The sequence below is a fragment of the Dipodomys spectabilis genome, unplaced genomic scaffold (genome assembly GCF_019054845.1).
Source record: "Dipodomys spectabilis isolate Male_0828 unplaced genomic scaffold, ASM1905484v1 ptg000003l, whole genome shotgun sequence".
In the NCBI taxonomy this organism is placed as follows: domain Eukaryota; kingdom Metazoa; phylum Chordata; class Mammalia; order Rodentia; family Heteromyidae; genus Dipodomys; species Dipodomys spectabilis.
The window spans coordinates 6,234,612-6,252,793 of record NW_024870680.1 but is presented as its reverse complement, the minus strand read 5'-3'; the positions used below and the strand labels follow the sequence as shown (position 1 = coordinate 6,252,793).

General features: G+C 36.9%; 1 protein-coding gene across 11 annotated transcripts in view; it reads right to left on the bottom strand.

Annotated features, from left to right (window-relative positions):
* The window catches only part of Dlg2 (discs large MAGUK scaffold protein 2), a 2,085,086-nt gene that overhangs the window by 305,013 nt on the left and 1,761,891 nt on the right, over positions 1–18,182 (bottom strand). For all 11 annotated transcript variants that reach the window (XM_042686455.1, XM_042686483.1, XM_042686517.1 and 8 more), the window contains one exon: positions 16,947–17,049. In XM_042686455.1, the coding sequence (XP_042542389.1) occupies positions 16,947–17,049 (103 nt within the window). The remainder of the gene's footprint in view (positions 1–16,946; positions 17,050–18,182) is intronic.

Sequence of the window (18,182 nt, the reverse complement as noted above, 5' to 3'; positions counted from 1 at the left end):
TTCTTATCTCTAAAGCAGAGACAAATGTAGCTCCTATCTCAGGCTTAAATGAATTAATGCACAGATTATGTAGAATAATACCTGGCATATATTAGGTACTTGGCAACATTAGCTTTCTTTATTCTCTGAGCTTTTTCTATGAGCCAGGAATTATGATTATGACAATCAAAATTCTGTCATGAAGTAGGTTATTATTAACCATTTTCAGATCAGAAGTTTGAAGGTTAGAAAATGAAATCACTCACAAGATTACTCAGAAAGTAGCAGAAATACTGAGTGATTCTGTTCAGTTCTCAAATATCTTTTGGTCTTTTCATAGCAAACAAGTTTGTTTTCTCCAAATCCTTAACTGTGGTTCATTAATTAAGCCTACCACATCCATAATCTCACACTTGTGCCTAGAGAGATAAAACATATTTACTGATATAAGACTCATGTTTCCTGTGTTCCTTTTTCTTTTACATATTTTCTCCTTTTTATAGCAGTCTGTTTTACAAATGCCTAAACACAGGCTGTTCACCCATCAGCAGCACATTTTATGTATGTTTGATGTTATTTTATTCCAATAGAATTCATTAATTATCAGCTGACTATGCTGAGTCTTAGGAATTACAGAGTTTTCTATTTCATCCTTGCTTTGTACATGAATAGCTTCAGCACAGAGAGCTTTACAGCATATTTCCATTTGTGATGTTCCAGATTTGATCCATTTAGTTGAAATTCAAAATTGCTACTATTTCCTTTGCATGACCTTTTTCAAATGTCTTTTTCCTCTTTCCAATCACAGTTCCATTTAGACCAAATAGAGTTCAGAAATCCTCACTTTAGTGGTAATCTGCTTTCCTTTTACATCCAGTTTTAAACCACAATCACTACCTTTTTCCTTCAATTGCTCTGACACTCAGTGTGTACTTTATTATGCAACAGCTGGTCAGATTTGAAAGTGTTCTCTTAACACAAAGGAGAGTTGTAAAGCCTCAGAGCTTAGCAGTACCATGCAGCTCAGCAGATGTAGAAAGCATGCATGCACAAGTTTCATGAGGCTTTCAAAGGAAAGTGCTATGAAATCCTAGAGTGTGGCCTTCATTTGTTGTGTGACTATGGCCCTTTCTCCTTCCTAAAGGAGAGAGCAGGAGGTGAGTAGTGATGGTACGGCTGGAGATGGCCCCTCTGGGAGATGTCACCTTGCAAGTTGGAACCACAGTCAGCAATGGCACAGTGGGTATCCAATCTCTGCCATTTAATTATCATGTCACTTTTTGAGATTTTCTGCTCTCATCTGAAGGATAAAGGATGACAATAGTTACATGGCTGTGTGGAGAGTAAATAGCAATGGTAATAATAATAACTAGTTGCTACCTCCTGTCTCTGCACACTTTTGTGATTTTCTTTGAATCTTTGAACCTAGTTAATTCCTTAAGTGGACTATTCATAGTGCCATAGAATGGAAACTCTGGTATCCTTGCCTAACTGATCTCAATTATTGATTTTAGTTGGAGGAATCACCTCAGTTTCTCCACATGGCCCAACCCATTTTCATGACGCTTAAGCTTAAAATTATTGGCACCAACATCTTCATTGATCCATTGATTAAATTATTCTTCAAACACTTACTAGTCACTTCTACTAGTCACTACTTTTCCCTGGGAAGTTTACTGTCTATAGAGGTGGGACACTTATTTACATTAAAAATAAGAGTGAGGGAGCAAAACAGGAGAGAAAATATATTGAGGCAGTAGCCAAGGCAATACTATTGAAAATTGAAAATCATGTGTTGCAGCCAAGGAAGGCTTCCTGGAGGAGATTATATACTTGGCTTGGTATTTGAAAGAAAATAGTTTGATGACTGGGGAAGGAAGAAAACAATTATAGACAGTTGAAGGAATAATTGCTAGGTGACAGAGGGTGAAACATGAGGAGGAAACAGGTGAATGACAAGCAATTTAGTATCACATGAGCCTCATGTAGAAGGCCTGGGTATTGCCAGGGAGAGGCTGGTGAGAGAAGACAGTGTTCACATATTTGGATTTATTTATATGAAAACTAGACCTCACACATAGTAAGTGCTTGATAATTGCTTTTCATTTTTTTCTCTTGTTAAATAACACTTGTTTTATAAGATACTTCCTATTTTTTAATCTAGATTTCCTATTTCTATTTTCTTTATAGCTTTTTCTGAAGTCTCATGCTGTCTGACATTTTTTACTTTTTATTTTTGGTCCCTAGTCCAGAAAGGCAAAACTATGAAATTATAATGAGGAAGCACAAACTGTGAGAGAAAAGTAGTAGTATAGAGAAAACACCACAACAATGTATTTAGTATTTCAATATTAAGAGTCACAAAACGAACAAATAAGAGATAAGAAAATCCAAGGGGAGGGGAAGGAGATTGACAAAGGGGAGTGAACTCAAAATGGGTACCTTGTTTTCAGGTATGGAAAGTCACAATGAAACCTCAAAATATGACAATATCTGCTAATAAAATGCAAAAACATCTACTTCCTTTGCTTAAATATTCATAGACCCACAAACTACTCAAAACGTTTTTCTTGAATCCATTAAATGGAAGGAAAGATTTGTCCCTAATAGCAAGTGGAGCTTTCTAAGTTGAAAACACTCTATTATCCTCAGCAATTTTCTCTTGAAAGCTCTCCTGCCATTACATCTTCTTCAAAATCTTCACATTTTTCACATGAACATTTATCTTTTTTTTTAGGGGGGACTTCATTTAAATCCCTCAAAGAAGGGGATTTTTTATTCTTTTTTTAAAAAAATTATTTTATTGTAAAGATGCTATACAGAGGGGTTACAGTTACATGAGTAAGATAATGAGTACATTTCTTGTTGAACATTGTTACCCTGTCCTTTGTTTTTCTGCTATTATCCCTTCTATCCCCACCTCCCCAACTCCTTCCCCGCAGAAGTTGTAAAGTTTATTTCCAGCATAGAGTCTTGTCAGTATTATGGTTGCAATGGGTCATCCTGTATCCTTGTTTCAGCATTTTGTTATTCTCCTCCCCACCCCCCCAATTAGATAAAAGTATATACAAGATGCAGGGTACCAAAATAAAATACAGCTGGGCACTGGTGGCTCACGCCTGTAAACCTAGCTACTCAGGAGGCTGAGATCTGAGTATCATAGTTCAAAGCCAGCCTGGACAGGAAAATCCTTGAGACTCTTATCTCCAAGAAACCACCAGAAAACTGAAAGTGGTGTAGTGGCTTAAGTGGCAGAACACTAGCCTTGAGCTGAAGAGCTGAGGGACAGCACCCAGGTTCAGAGTTCAAGCCCCATGACTGAGCAAAAAACAAACAAACAAAAAACAACCAACCAAACAAAAAAAAAACCTCCAAAATTAAATTCAGTGACAACAGGAGATATACCATAGGAGGAAGAACATACAACAAAAACAAACAAAAAAAACACATAGTACATGAAAACAACAACAGACAAGGGTCTCATATCTATAATATACTTAGAACTCAAAAAATTAAATCCCCCAACAACAAATCTCAAAGAAACAACCACCCCATTAATGAGTAGGCTAAAGACTCAAAAAGAAACTTCTCTGAAGAAGAAATAAGAATGGCCAATAGACACATGAAGAAATGCTCAACTTCTCTAACTATAAAGTAAATGCAAATCAAAACAACATTGAAATTCCACCTCACTCCAGTTAGAATGGCTATAATCAAGAACTCTAGTCACAAAGATATTGGAGAGGATGTGGCTAAAGGGAACGACTGCATTGTTGGTGGGAGTGTACACTTGTTCAACCACTTTGGAAAGTAGTATGGAGGTTCCTCAAAAGACTCCACATATAGCACCCCTATGACCCAGCAATCCCACTTTAGGCATTTACCCAAATGATCATAAACAGGGCCATACTAAAGCTACCAGGACAACAGAACAACCATGTTTATCACAGCATTATTCACCATAGCTAAGATATGGAACCAACCCAGATGCCCCTCAGTTGATGAATGGATCAAGAAAATGTGGTATATATATATGTATATATAATTATATATGTATATATGTATATGTATATATAATCATATATACATATATATATATAATGGAATTCTATGCTTCCATCAGAAAGAATGGCATTGCCCCATTTGTTGGGTAATGGAAAGACTTAGAAAATCATATTAAGTGAAGTAAACCAGACCCAAAGAAATATAGGTCTCATGGTTTTCCTTATTTGCAGTAATTAGTACACATCTAGGATAATCTTATCAGATGAGCAGAAAAGCTCAAAAGCTATGTACATATGACCATAAATGAAATGAAACCCAAGATATGGTCACATGTTCATTTCTTTTGAGTTTTCTATCCACTTTGTTTGGCTAGTGAGTATGCATATATATCACTTCTTTTATGCTTCACTAATAGTTGCTCCCAACAACTTTTTTTTCTGTAATTTTCTAGATAATTGTTTCATCTAGAAGGCCCTTTGTGATTTTGCTGCTCATTAATAAGAATATGAGAGTTGGGAATTGTCAGAAAGCTTTACCTTCCTTTTCCCTGTTGTGATTGCTAGAAAAATCCCTCATGGTGAGTGAAACCTATTGTTAAAAATTCAACCACTTAAAAGAAAATAAAAATGTTAAAAGTAAGATAAAATATTGTATCACTTACATTACTAAGAATGCAGTCATTTATATAGACACTTCTGAGAGATGTTTAATAAAGAGGAATTAATGTACTATCACATTTAAAAAAGAATTTATAGATGTTTTTATGTGGAGGTGTCTATAGTATGAAACTCATTAAGTCTTGCTTATATTTCCAAGGGAACAAGGTTGCTTTCACCCTAATTTCATATCCCTTTGTGTTTCAGTGACCTCTTTAAAGGATAATATGTTCTTTTATTTTAAGGAAAAGTTATTAGTTAATAAAGAACAATTAAATGGAAATTCCTTTCGGAACATGTGAGATCCCTTGGCAATTTTCAGTATACTAGATATAATAATCACACTGAAAGAAAATGTAGTACACATACAATTACTTCTGATTTGGGAAATATTTTAAGGCATAAAAAACCAAAGTCAGTGGTAAGTCAATTAAGAAATAATTTTTAATTCTTCAGATCTCAGGTTGTTATTCATTCTGCTATTAAGCACTCTTGTTCTTTAAAATATAGCCAATTGCTTCAATTTTTACTTCAGTAAGTTTGTAATAATCAAATAGCTACTTGTAGGGAAAGGAGAAATGACGAAAATGGAGATTAAATGGAAGTATGACTTCTTCCTTTTAAATTATTTTGGCTTTTGAACCCCTGTAATAACTATCAAAACAGATTAAAATGTTATACAACTAAACATTGACTCAACAAACAAGTAAGCTTTCTTTTTTTTAAACTTCTCTCAAACAGGTAAAATTTCATTAAATGTATTTCCTTACTAAACTTATGAGAAGCCTGAAAGGTTAAGGTTGATCCAATAATTCTTATTTGGATAAAAGAATTAAAGGAGGCCGGGTGCCAGTGGCTTATGCCTGTAATCCTAACTACTCCAGAAGGCTGAGATCTGAGGATCATGGTTCAAAGCCAGCTCAGGCAGGAAAGTCCATGAGACTCTGATCTCCAATAAACCACTAGAAAACCACAAGTGGCGCTGTGGCTCAAGCGGTAGAGCACTCGCTGAGCTGAAGAGTGCAGGAACAGCACCAAGGCCCACAGTTCAAGCCCCATGACTGACAAAAAAAAAAAAAAAAAAGAATTAAAGGAGTGTAGTATAAGAACCAGAAGTCAAGTGGTGGCTCACCTTCCTGGCAAGCATGTGTTCTGAGTTCAAATCCTTGCAAAAAAAAAAAAATCAAAGGATGGAAAGAAATAAGGGGGAAGGGCAGGAGGGAAGAGGGGAGAGGGGAAGAGAGCAAGGACGGTATAGATGGAAGGAAGGGTTAAAAGGAAAAGTGAAGAGGGGGCATTTGGGACAGAATTAGAACCTCTGGTACAAGGTTGGCTGCATGACCTTGGGCAAGTCATTTAACTTCACCAGGCTTCACTTCCCTTATCTAGGAAACTAGAATGATACCAGTCTCTTCACCTCATAAAGTAATTCTGAAGATCTACTGAGAGATGCACATGAATATAATTCTATACACTTCCAAGAGTCATACTTCTTGTAGTTAAATGTGGATGTTTTACTTAGTGTCTCTCAAACCAAAGAAAATCTCAAGGCCAATTTTAGGTTCATTGAGAAAACAAAAAAAAAATGTTGCTTGATATTTCACCTTTACAAACTAAATAGTAAAACCAAGAGATTGTTTGCCTCTGGTTAACTGGGCCAGCAGCAAGGGCAGATTCACAAAATCTGCTCTTTCTGTTTTCGTTTTTTTCTTTATGCATTTTGCAGTCCCAATGATCAAACCCTAGGCCCTGTGCATGGTGGGTACGTGTGTTCCACCACTGGTCTCTTCCCAACCCCAAAGATCAGTGCTTGGGAATAATAGTCAACTAAGGATTTCCCAGCAGGCACTTTTGTGGTGATGAACTCATTCCCTACTGACAGTTCAAAGAGAAACTGCAAGGTATGGATACATGTTTGGCATTCACTCCACAAATACTAAGTATCCACTGTGTGCTGGGCAGTGAGGACAGCACTCAAGACAAAAAATCTGCTGTTCTTGTGGAATTTATAATCTAGAAGAAGGCTACTGAGTGTGTGGCCTATTTCAATCAAGACCACATGACCACGTACACATCTTAATTTAAGTAGATTTTCTTGATTTCTGTCAAACAGGTCACAAGTCCTGTTGGGGTGGTGGAATCCTGACTTTAGTATTGTGTCCAACCCTATTCATTGTAACAAAGCCTGCTCTGGAATGGGAGGAAAGGGATGGTCTAAGCTGGCTTCTCCTCTACTCTGGTCCCCTGCTCTTGCCATGCCTTTTCTGGACCTAGCACTCCAGAGGGTATTTTCGCCCTCCTATACAGTCTTCGCTCCCAATGGATGAGGTAACTGAATGAACCCTTTAAATGCTTGCATCCACATAACTACATTATAGGCTTTCAGTTATTATCACAGTAATGGTGGCGACCACTGATTTCTTTCTGACTCTTAGGAACTGTGGTTAGCTTTTTGTACTCTATGTAATCCTCATCCCACAAGATAGGTGTGGATCTTCATTTTGGCAGATTAAAAAAAAAACAAAAAACAAAAAAAAGAACCCAAATTCCAAGAGATGAAGTAATTTGTTCTGGGCTGCACAGCTGTTACCAGTGGAGCTGGAATTTGAATCATATCTATCAGATTTCACAGAGCAGGGGTGGGGTGGGGTGCAGAGGGGACTCTGAGAACTTCTTTGAACTTCTCAGGGGCAGATCAGTGTGCAGTGCACAGATCTGATCAGTGTAAAGGTGAGCCTGACATTTACTCAAGCACACTTACTGTGAGGGCTATTATGCTAGCAGGTGAGCCCGTGTATTTTAATACACTTACTGTGGTGGTGAACAGGGGTGGCATGTTACATTTCAACATTCTATACCTGTTTTGTCCCGTTCTGGTAGCAACTTGGGAAGGGATTGATGATCATCTTCACTCTATTAACGAAGACTCTCGGGCATGGAGAGACTGCCACTCACTCACATCCCCACAGATAGGGAGTGATGAGGCTTAAGCGTGGCTTTATGCCAGTTTTGTACCATAACGATTCCCAGAGCTAACCTTCAGGCCCAAGACCTCCCAAATCACCCTCCTTGAATGGGAGAATACCCTCCTATACTGCATCTATTCTCCAATTCAAGACCTACTCCAAGCCAGTACTGCCTGTCTCCATTCTCAACCACAACTGAACACTAAGCTTTTCCACTCTGCCTGAACAAATCCTGTCTCCCACAGGCTCTTTCCCCTCTGTACTCCTCTCCTGGCTTTTCTGCCTTTTTCAAAACTTTTTTTCTACATTCTTCCTATCCCTTTCCATTTCTTTCTCTCCAAAGAAAATCAGTTCCTTTCCCTTTCTCCTACGAGATCAGTCTAGTTTTCTAGACTGTTCTGAGTGTTTCTACCTTAGACAGAATCCTTGCCTTATTCTGCTAGTTGTTGTATGACTTAGGAAAAGGCACATAGCTTTCTGTGTCTCAATTTCCCCATCTGAAAAGATTGGCAAAGCAATAGGCTCTGTACCAAACTATGTTTTGTTTTGAATCTACATGCAGAGATTTTAGAATATGTTTTTGCCTATATTTATTACATGCTCACTATGAGCCAACCTGCTAGGAAATAAGAATAAAACAATCTCCATAGATTTATTAGTCTTATTACTCAATAATTCCTTTTCCTGTTTAAGTGAAGTGGGATGTAAACTATCCTGTATGGTTTTATCTCCATCTTCTCCCCAAGTTTGTCTCCTTCTCTTCATCTATTTTGCCACTGCTTTGATCCAGTCACTCCCTTTCCTTGCCTAGATTAGATCCCTTTAACTCGAGTATCCCCTACTTGTCTGTGTTTTAACTTTTCATAGTTTCAGTTATCCATAGCAAACCTCAGTCCAAAAATATTACGCCAATGCAGTGAGGAATTAAGATATTTTAGGTGGGGCACCAGTGGCTCACACCTGTAATCCTAGCTACTCAGGAGGCTGAGATCTGAGAATTGCAGTTCAAAGCCAGCCTGAGCAGGAAAGTCTGTGAGACTCTTAATCTCCAATTAACCACCAGAAAACTGGAAGTGACACTGTGGCTCCACAGATAAGAAGAGAGAATCTGTTGTCCTTCTCCAGCCCCTCCAGGGCTCTTAACCATTCTCTGTTTAACAACCACAGACAGCTTTGGATTTAGAACTTTCTAATCAACTGCTTCCCGCTGATTTCATAAGAAAGAACCAAATGCTTTCCACAGTCCCGTGTGACCTACCCTAAATCTAACCCTCCTTCTGCTTCCTTACACGCAGTGTTTTGTCTGATTGTATCTTTTTTTGCTTTCAGTCCTTCTATCACTCACCAGCAAGATTTTATGTGTTTTTTCCTTCTGCAATACTCTTCCTTCCTCCTTCTGCTGTGTTTTGACAAAGTAATACTCACACTTCAGAGTAAAAATACATTTCATTGAAATGCCTCTTGACCCTCTAATTTAGGGCAGGGTGTTTTGTTTGATCTGGCTTTGTATACTCTTAGAGAATACTTGGGTAAGTAGATTATAAGGGTCTCCATCCAAGACTCTTCTTTTTCTAGAGCAAACAGCTTGTGCAAATCACCAGTGTGAATTTAGTTGGCTGAATTAATCAGGGCAGGGGTTCATATCTATTTGTTCTCACCGATATTATTTGTTCTCACCAATATTACATGCCACCAATTAGAAGCATATAATACATATTAGCCAAATGACCACTGAATTAATTTTTCTACCATTACTTAATGTTCAGAAGTTCTTATCAATAAACTACATATAGAAGTAAGAATATTATGAATATGAACAAACAGAGGTATTCAAAAAGAGGATTATTATGAACCACAGTGTGATCTGAATATTTTTCGTTTTTATAGATTTAGAAAATGAGTCTACCAGGAATCCTGTATTTTATAAAGTACCTTTAAGTTGTGTATGTGTGTGTGTGTGTGTGTGTGTGTGTGTGCGTGTGTGTGTGTGTGTGTGTGTGTGTGTGTGTGTGTGTGTGGTCTTTCTTCACCCCTATGTGGGTAAAAGTACAATTTCTATGTCTTTAAAATGTGCAAAGTAAAAAGAGAACAGTTAGAAATGACCGGCTTAACACACTAGTCCTTTGATGACATGTTTTAATTAGAAGAGGTAGTGAAGGATGATACTGACCAAGAGGTATTGTATTCATAAACCATTTTGTGGAATGGCAACCTGTGTGAGATTAAACTGAACCAAGCACTGAGAAAATGCAGTGAATTTACTAAGTATTTAACATGTATCTCAGTGTATCTTCCCTTTCTGCTTATCTTTGGAACACTCCCTTATACTTCTCTCCCATACTGAAATTCTCTATGAAATGGAAGAGTTTTCTGGTGAGGACTATGTTCATGTTTGTAGAACCTATTTCCCTGCCATTGATTTGCATATTGTTAATAGTAGGTGTTAATCTAAATGATCCCCTTGGATGACAAAACGTCTCTATATATGGATTGTTTGGCTTTTTTTTTTCAATATTCAGTGAGTGATTTATGTTACTAGATGCCAAATTTCCCAAAGTAATAATAAAAAAGCACAAAGTTTTCACCTCTTTCATATGACTTCAAGATATGAAAATATAACATTCCAAGGACAGACAATGAGATCTGTAGCTTTTTCTGGGTCCAGAAGTGAAAGCTACTTTAATGTTCATGGTCCTACGTACACATGGAGTTGGGACATGAGAAAAGGAATGTAGTAGTATCAATAATTAAGGTATCTGAAGTGAACTGCCTGTGAATCTGCAGACTGTATAAAAATCTTTTTGATCATATTGTGTACTATACGTTAAGTGGATGTTAGGGATGAAACAAGATCAAGTAGGGAAGGACTAGGAAAAGAAGGCATTGAGTAAGAGATCTCTAGTTGTTTGTGGAAACATTAGCTGTGAGTGAAATGTATATGTGTATGACAGTTGTAGAGAAAGACATATCCAAGCAATAGACATCCTAGTGTCATGTGAAACCAGAATTAACATAACACCTTTGCAGAAGTATGACATTTGGCAATAAAGATTATCACTAAGAGTAACATCATTGCTGATGGGTAGATGGGTGGATAGATGAATGAATGGATGGATGAATGGGTAAAGTGAAGGGCCCTATGAGATGATAGAATGGGAAGAGGAAAATCATAATGTCTTTAATGTATCTATTATTAGTAGTAGTATCTGCAGATTGCTTGTATTTTTAAATCAAAATAATTACCTATGTAATGCTCTCATGTATAAATGGTCCCATTGTGACAGATGAACAATGACACCAACAGTAACAAGCTAGAAATGAAAGTGAGGTTTATATGAGAAAGCCCGAGGCTCCATGAGAATTTTTGACCCATTTATGTCCATTTGATTATAATGTCCATTTGATTATGTCTAAACAGAAACACACCATCAGCTACTATAGTGAATTCAAAGAATGAAGGAAATTCCTAACACTTCGACTAGCATTAGCTTCACAAACTATGGCAATTTGTAGATGTTGATCTGTTTTCCTGTTTGGATGCTGAGTGACCTTCATTTCTTGTCCCCAGACAAGATGATCTTTCTGGATTCCTAACTTTTAGTTTCTGCTTCTTTGAGATCTAGAATCTAGATTTAACTAGATGAAATCACACCACATTTCTCAAGTTAAGTGGATTATGCCTTCATTCTTTTCTTATGTATTAAAAAATGCAAAGAAAGGATACAATGTTAGCGAGAAAACTTGCAAGTAACATTATTTTCCTTCTATACTACTGAGGTAAAAGGTCATACTCTAATCATTTTTGAAAACTTGAGAAAACAGAATCATAAAGATGAATTAATTAACGCTAGAAAACAGGTCTTCCCAGTCCAGAATCTGACACAGTCCTCCTTCCTTCCTTCCTTCCTTCCTTCCTTCCTTCCTTCCTTCCTTCCTTCCTTCCTTCCTTCCTTCCTTCCTTCCTTCCTTCCTTCCTTTCTTTCTTTCTTTCCTTCTTTCCTTCTTTCTTTCTTTTTGGTGCCAATCCTGAAGATTGAACTCAGGGCTGGGCACTATCCCTGAGCTTTTGTGCTCAAGGCTAGTTCTCTATTCCCAGCATCAGTACCTAGCGGACACAGTATTTTTATCCCTCAAACTCATCTTAACCATTCCTTCCTATTGTGATGAATTTTTCTGACCAAGATCCACAGCTGGACTTTACATGTCTTGTCTGGGCATTTAAGATGCACACATTTGCCTTGGGAAAACATTTCAGAAGGCCACAGATGCTCATTCATATGTATAGACCCACAGATACACTGAATTAAGAAACAACTAAATCTTAACATTAACTAAATCTTAACAAGTAAGCTTCTTGAATGACATACACACTCATATTCTTTGAGAAACTTTAGGTATAGACAGGGTCTATATTTTTCAGGAGTAAGTTACATATTCAGTTCAAAGTTTCATTTTCTCTTGGACTCCACAGGAGAGACCACAATAAAGAGAAAGAAGCCCAATCAGGTCTAGTGGTTTGAAGCCTGACCCATTCCTAGTAAAACCAGAGATCTAACATGGTGTCAGGGCCCTACGTGCCTTCCCAGTGCTCTAAAGGGAGTCCCACGTAATTGTTACAAATAACACTTCTTGTACAGTTCCTAAGTATACTACAGCAGTGCTTCTTGGGTACTTTGATAAAATGCAGATTCTGGCTTGGTGGGGCCTGGGTTAAAACTCAAGATTTTATGTTTTTAAGAAATTCTCTTTTGGTATCTGTCTATTCTTCTGGTTTATGAACCACTCTTGGCAAAACTCTAGAATAATGAATCTCTTCCTCAGCTGCCTGTGTGGCTTGACTCCCTCATTTCAATCTGATCTTTGCTCAAATATCTCCATAGTAGCCCAGCTTTCCCTGGTCACTATATATTTTTCTTATCATCTGTGTGTTATTTTTATGCTACTTATTACCTTTGGATATATTTATATTACAGAGGGTCTTTTTTAGGATCACTGTGTTGTCATTTTCCTGGAACACTGAAACACAGCAAGTGGCCAGAAAATAATGTTTAAATGAAAAAAAATGAAACACATGACTTAACTCCATAAAACAAACTAATGAATCTCCATGCAACAATTAAGTCTAGATCTTGAGCATATTTTTAGGAGCTCACCTTCCTTGTTAAAGAATAAAAGGTACTATGTTACAAAGCAAGAGCTTTAGATTTTCTGTAATGCAGAAAAAAGGAAAGTTATCTAATAATGTCACTAATGGTTTTGTAACAAAACCTACCTAAAAACTGTGTCAACATAACATTTCCGATTGAGGGATTCACACAAATTCCAATTCAGGAATTTATTTAAGACTGATGCATCTAATAGAAAAGCTCTATGCCATCCATTCAATATTCATGTGGCTAACATTTCTTAAGCATCCACTCTTACTATTTATTTGTTTGCATACTGAAACTATTATGTTGTACTTCTAAAATATTTTTACTGTACTTCAGTAACTCCATTAGTATAGTCAAATTTGTACTGAACAAATCTACCTGTAAGATAGGGCATTCCTATCTCTCTAGGACCTCGTTGGATCGAAGCAATGTACAAATTTGGACGAGAAACATACCAAGTGTCAGAACTCATATCTGGGAATTTCAGAGGAAGACATCCACATAAAAATTAAAATGAAAATTAAAGCTGTCAAGGGCCTTCAAGATGAATGGGAGTGACAGGGGAAAGTGTGAGCAGAGACATCCAAGGAAAGGAACCCCGTGGGCAAAGGCACAGATATGAAGCACTTTGGGCCCAAGTTCTGGAGCAGGAAGCAATTGTGTGCAGAAGAAGAAAGTGAAAAGTGAGGATGGATGGAGGCAGTTGGGTGAGGGGCAAGGGCATGGAATCAGCTGGAATGTACAATGGAGGGCAAAGGGCTTGTACACAGGAATGTTGGGCTCACTTTTTTTTAAGAAAGATACCTGAAAGCAATGCAGAGATGAATGGGGAAGGTAAGGAAAGGAAAGACTTGGCAGGGAGGAGGGTGGGAGAGGACAGGGTATTATTTTTCTTCGTGTGGAAGACATTCATTATCTGAACATGGGTAGGTAAGATTTTGCAAGAATTAGCTTCCCATAGTGCTTAAGGGAATTATTTCTGAAGGACCTAAAATATGATCTTTAAAAAGAAAGAAAGAAAAAAAAGGAAAGAAAGAAAATAAGTTCACTATTCCTCATTATTAATGTTATTATTCATGTAATACACGTTAATTAACAAAGTAAGTACATGACACAAGTTTTTGAAAAATGGTAAAAATGAGTCACAGTCAATTCTCTAGAGAGGAACAATATTTGTATAAAGTTTTCAAATTAGTTTGAATTCTACTACGTTAAATTATACAATGCATATAATTGATGATGGATCAAGTCATTCAGACCACTGGGAACATGCTCGTTTTAAGCAGAATTCTGTGTAATAATTTTGGCCTCACTCTGCAGAGTGAAACATTGCCAAAGGAAAGATTTATTGCTCTATTATAATAATTAGAAATTATTTATAACTATTTCAAAAATGTGCTAAGCATCATAAAAACATAGTTGGGAATGGTTTCATATTTTTCAATGTATGCTTATTTAGTAATTCTCTTCTGTCTTTGAGGCAAAAATGAAAAGTACAAATAAGTAAAAATAAAGAATCCCTTTGATCTTCAATTACCTTTAAGTGGAAACTCAAGTACTGAGGTATGACAAAGCTTTTAGCCATTAGTTCAGCAACTCTTTAGAAAGTACAAGCTATAAACCAGAGAGATCTGTCAGTGGAGAAAGCACAAATATGATGTTTGAGAGCAGAAGTCATAGTTTTGTAGTTTAAAGAATAGTTTTCTCCCTCTTTTCTAAAACAGAAATTTCAGCCACTGCTGAAAGCTCTTTCCTGTAATCCTAGCTATTTAGGAGGCTGAGATCTGAGGATCATGGTTCAAAGCCAATCTAGGTAGAAAATTCCATGAGGCTCTTCTCCAACTAACCAGCAAAAAGCCAGAAGTGAAGCTGTGGCACAAATGGTAGATCACCAATCTTAAGTGAAAAATCCCCAGTACTGGCACAATAAATAAGCAAACAATTAAAATAAAATAGAAGTCTCACCCATTTTAATGGGCTAGCTCCATTCTGCTATTTCCATGACATTACCAATGCACTGTCATGGTCTTTGAAGGTTTCTCCTTTCTCTGACCTTTTAGAACTCTTAGAGCTAGTGCAATTAAGTGCAATTAATACAAATGTTGGTTATATGTCATTGGAACTGATCTTTATTAAACATATATAAGTATTTTAATAAGATTAAAAATATCTAGTAATATGGAGCAATTCATTTTGAATTCCCAATAAAGCATTTGGATATGACTAAAAACATATTTCCTAGCAGCCTAGTTTGTGATCACATCAAAATAATAATGTCAATTAAGTCTTCTTTTAGCATTGTCATAAGGTTAGAAAGGTCATAATACTAGTGCAAATAGAAAGTAACTGGGGGAAATTTTCTAATGGAATCTCATAGCACATTCTTCAGTACCTGTTATTTTTAAAAGCAAATTGCTTTCTATTTCCTAAAGGTGTTGTACAACTTAAATGTCCTAAATGACTGAAACAACAATCCAATCAGTTTTCTATTTCAAACAACAGTTCAATTATGGATGCTTACACATAAAGTTTACAAAAGGAGAATAAAACTGATTGCTTTTTGTTGCCCCTACTACATTTCCAACTGATTTAATGCTGTAACAAATTAGAACACTGTTAGATTATCAAAATGGGAAATCATTTTATGAATCCAATCTGTACTATGGCAATTCAAAAGAAATTTCTTATTTGTAGGTTTCCTTAGAAGACTTTATAAGTCTATGTATATGATTTATAAAACATGCTTTAAACAGGCATCTTGCTAAAGGAGAACAAATTATCCAAATAAAGTCCAGTGCTTTAAGAAAACCAAGCTATAAGAAAGTTTCATTGGAAATATGAAGATGATATTGTAGAAGATGATAGAAGTCATTCCCTTTTAGTATAACCTCTAAAGAGTGAGTCATTCTATTCATGGAATGTAAACACTTTGGTCACTAACAAAAGCTTCCAATTGATGTAGCTGTGGTCTTGTCTTGTCAGTCTGTAGAACTATCTGAGTGAAATTTTCAGAAGTAGGAAACCAGTCAGGCATTTTTGTCATGTATCAGGGGATGGTCAAATATACAGTTTGAGAAGAAAAGAGAAAATGGAACTTGTAAATCAAATTGTACCAATTCAGATTTTTTCCTGATTTTCTACAGATATTTTGGGTCCATTTACTCCTATTTAGAATAAGAATGGATTAATATGTAAGAAGTGAAAAGAGATCCCAAAAGTGTCTGGAAAGAACATGTTCCTGGGTGTTTTGACCATGTGTTTTTTTGGCAGCCCAAAATCTCTTCTTCACCAGCTTCTGGCCACATCTGGCCTAGGTCAATAGAACAAAACACTTATAAAAAGTCTATATAATGTACTTGGAATATCCAGTTATAAAGTTAGATACAAATGAAGGTAATATATCAAAATACACGTGGAAGAAAGTGTTTGCTTTAGCCTTACGTAGAACATGTGTTTGGCCACCATTAACCATAGAAGCTATCACAGGCAAGACACAAACTTTGAGATTCCAAATAACATCCAAGGAGCTCCTTCATAAGCACAGAGGTTCTTCCTTGATGACATCTTGCACTACGTTCAACCGGTCACTAATCCTCTGTGCTAGCCATGTGTACAAAGCAATTAACTATACCTCTTGAACACAGAAGCCATCTCCTTCCCTTTTTTTTTTGCACTAAATGTAGCCCACAATTATGCCTAATTCTGATTCATTAGACAATGAGTTCTCTCTGTACAAATTTGTTAAGAAATCACCAACACTAAGGTAACATTCCAATTGTATCCCCAAGCCTCATTCTGATCACAGAAAGCTATTTAAATAAATCAGAGTAGTATACAGCCCATCCAGTTTAGAACATCTCACCATCCAACTGATGACAATGCCATTTTACCCAGTTCGAGGATATGGTCATTTATTCCAAGCATGGAATAATATAGAAGAGAAGGGATGAGAGTGGGGAAGTCATCTAAAGCTCTGTTAGTGCTAATAAGAATTAAGTTAATGCCATGGGGAGAGAATATGGTCTAATTATCATGGGCTCTTTCTGTAGAAGAAATTTCGACACCTTGCTTCCCTAAGTCAATTGTGTTTATCAAGTCAGTGGGCAATAAAAAATATGAATATAAGAATATAAATAAGAATATAAATGAAATATGACATATGATTGTGATTTTGAGGGCTGACTGACCTTCAGGTTGATATTGTGCTATGATCGTCACTGTCTGTCCAGCCCCCTTTAGTGCGGCAGCTGCCTGCTCATGAGATGCTCCACGAAGATCAATGCCATTTACCTGAAAGAGAAGACATTCGAGAACTTTAGGCACAGTAGCTACATTTTTGTTAAGAGATTCTTTAAACTCTCTAAAATTGTGTTATATGTCTCAAAACCCTACATGTGTATTTCTTAGCAAGTTTATGGTCTTGCAAAGGGATGTAATGTTATCTCGTGGTGCTTCTGGCCTGGTTTCACTGGATTGGAAACAGTTTTGGCTATGTTCACTAGGACGTAGTATGTACAGTTACCAGGACATTGTGAGTTTCCTAGCTTTCTCTGGGGGTAGAGGTGAGTCTTCAAAATGAGAGGGGAAACAGAATAATGAAAAGAAATGCATGCAATGTACTTAGAGAGGTATGTGCCGACAGATTAATACACTCAGATGAAGTTCTGGAGAGAGTGATGGAATGGGGCTGGCTGGCTGCCAAATCTCTCTTTGGGCGACTGCCTAGTCCTGTCATACTGAGCTTGGTGAGACAGCCCTGAGCTCTGTTCCAAAATAAACTTGACTGCCCCATTTCTCATATGCAATTCCATAATAACTTCTGACAAAATGAAATCAAGAGTGCCTAGAGTTTAGTTTGCTCTTGCTAACTCCTATTTTTCAGGCCTACGCTGAAAGAGAAAACATCTAAAAAAAAAAAAACCCAAAAACAAAACAAAAAACTGAGCCCTAAACGTTGCCAGGGTATCAAATTATCTTTTCAGTCCAATTTAGTGAGAAGCAAAAGCTCAGAATCTTTCTTAAATCAGTTCAGTCTAAGTCAACAAAATATCAAGTTGCCAAGGGTTCTGTGACGGCTCTAGAAGGGGGACTTAGGTGAGGCGCAGGGAAAACAAGTATGTCCCAAGATACTTTCTGCCTGAAGTGAACACAAAGTGAGTCAGTTCTCTAAATATAAAGAATTATAGTTATATACATGGTGTCTAACTCTCCTTCCTTGTATTTGTGGGGCAGGATGCTATAATAGACCATGATAGAAGAACAAAAGAATGGGCTATGTATAGTGTCATCTTATTTTGCCTTTTGTAACTAATCCCTTTTTAATTTTTTTATTGTGAAAATACTGTACAGAGGGGTTACATGGGCAAGATAATGAGTACATTTATCAAGCATTGCAGCCTCCTCCTTTGTTTCCCCTTCCCATC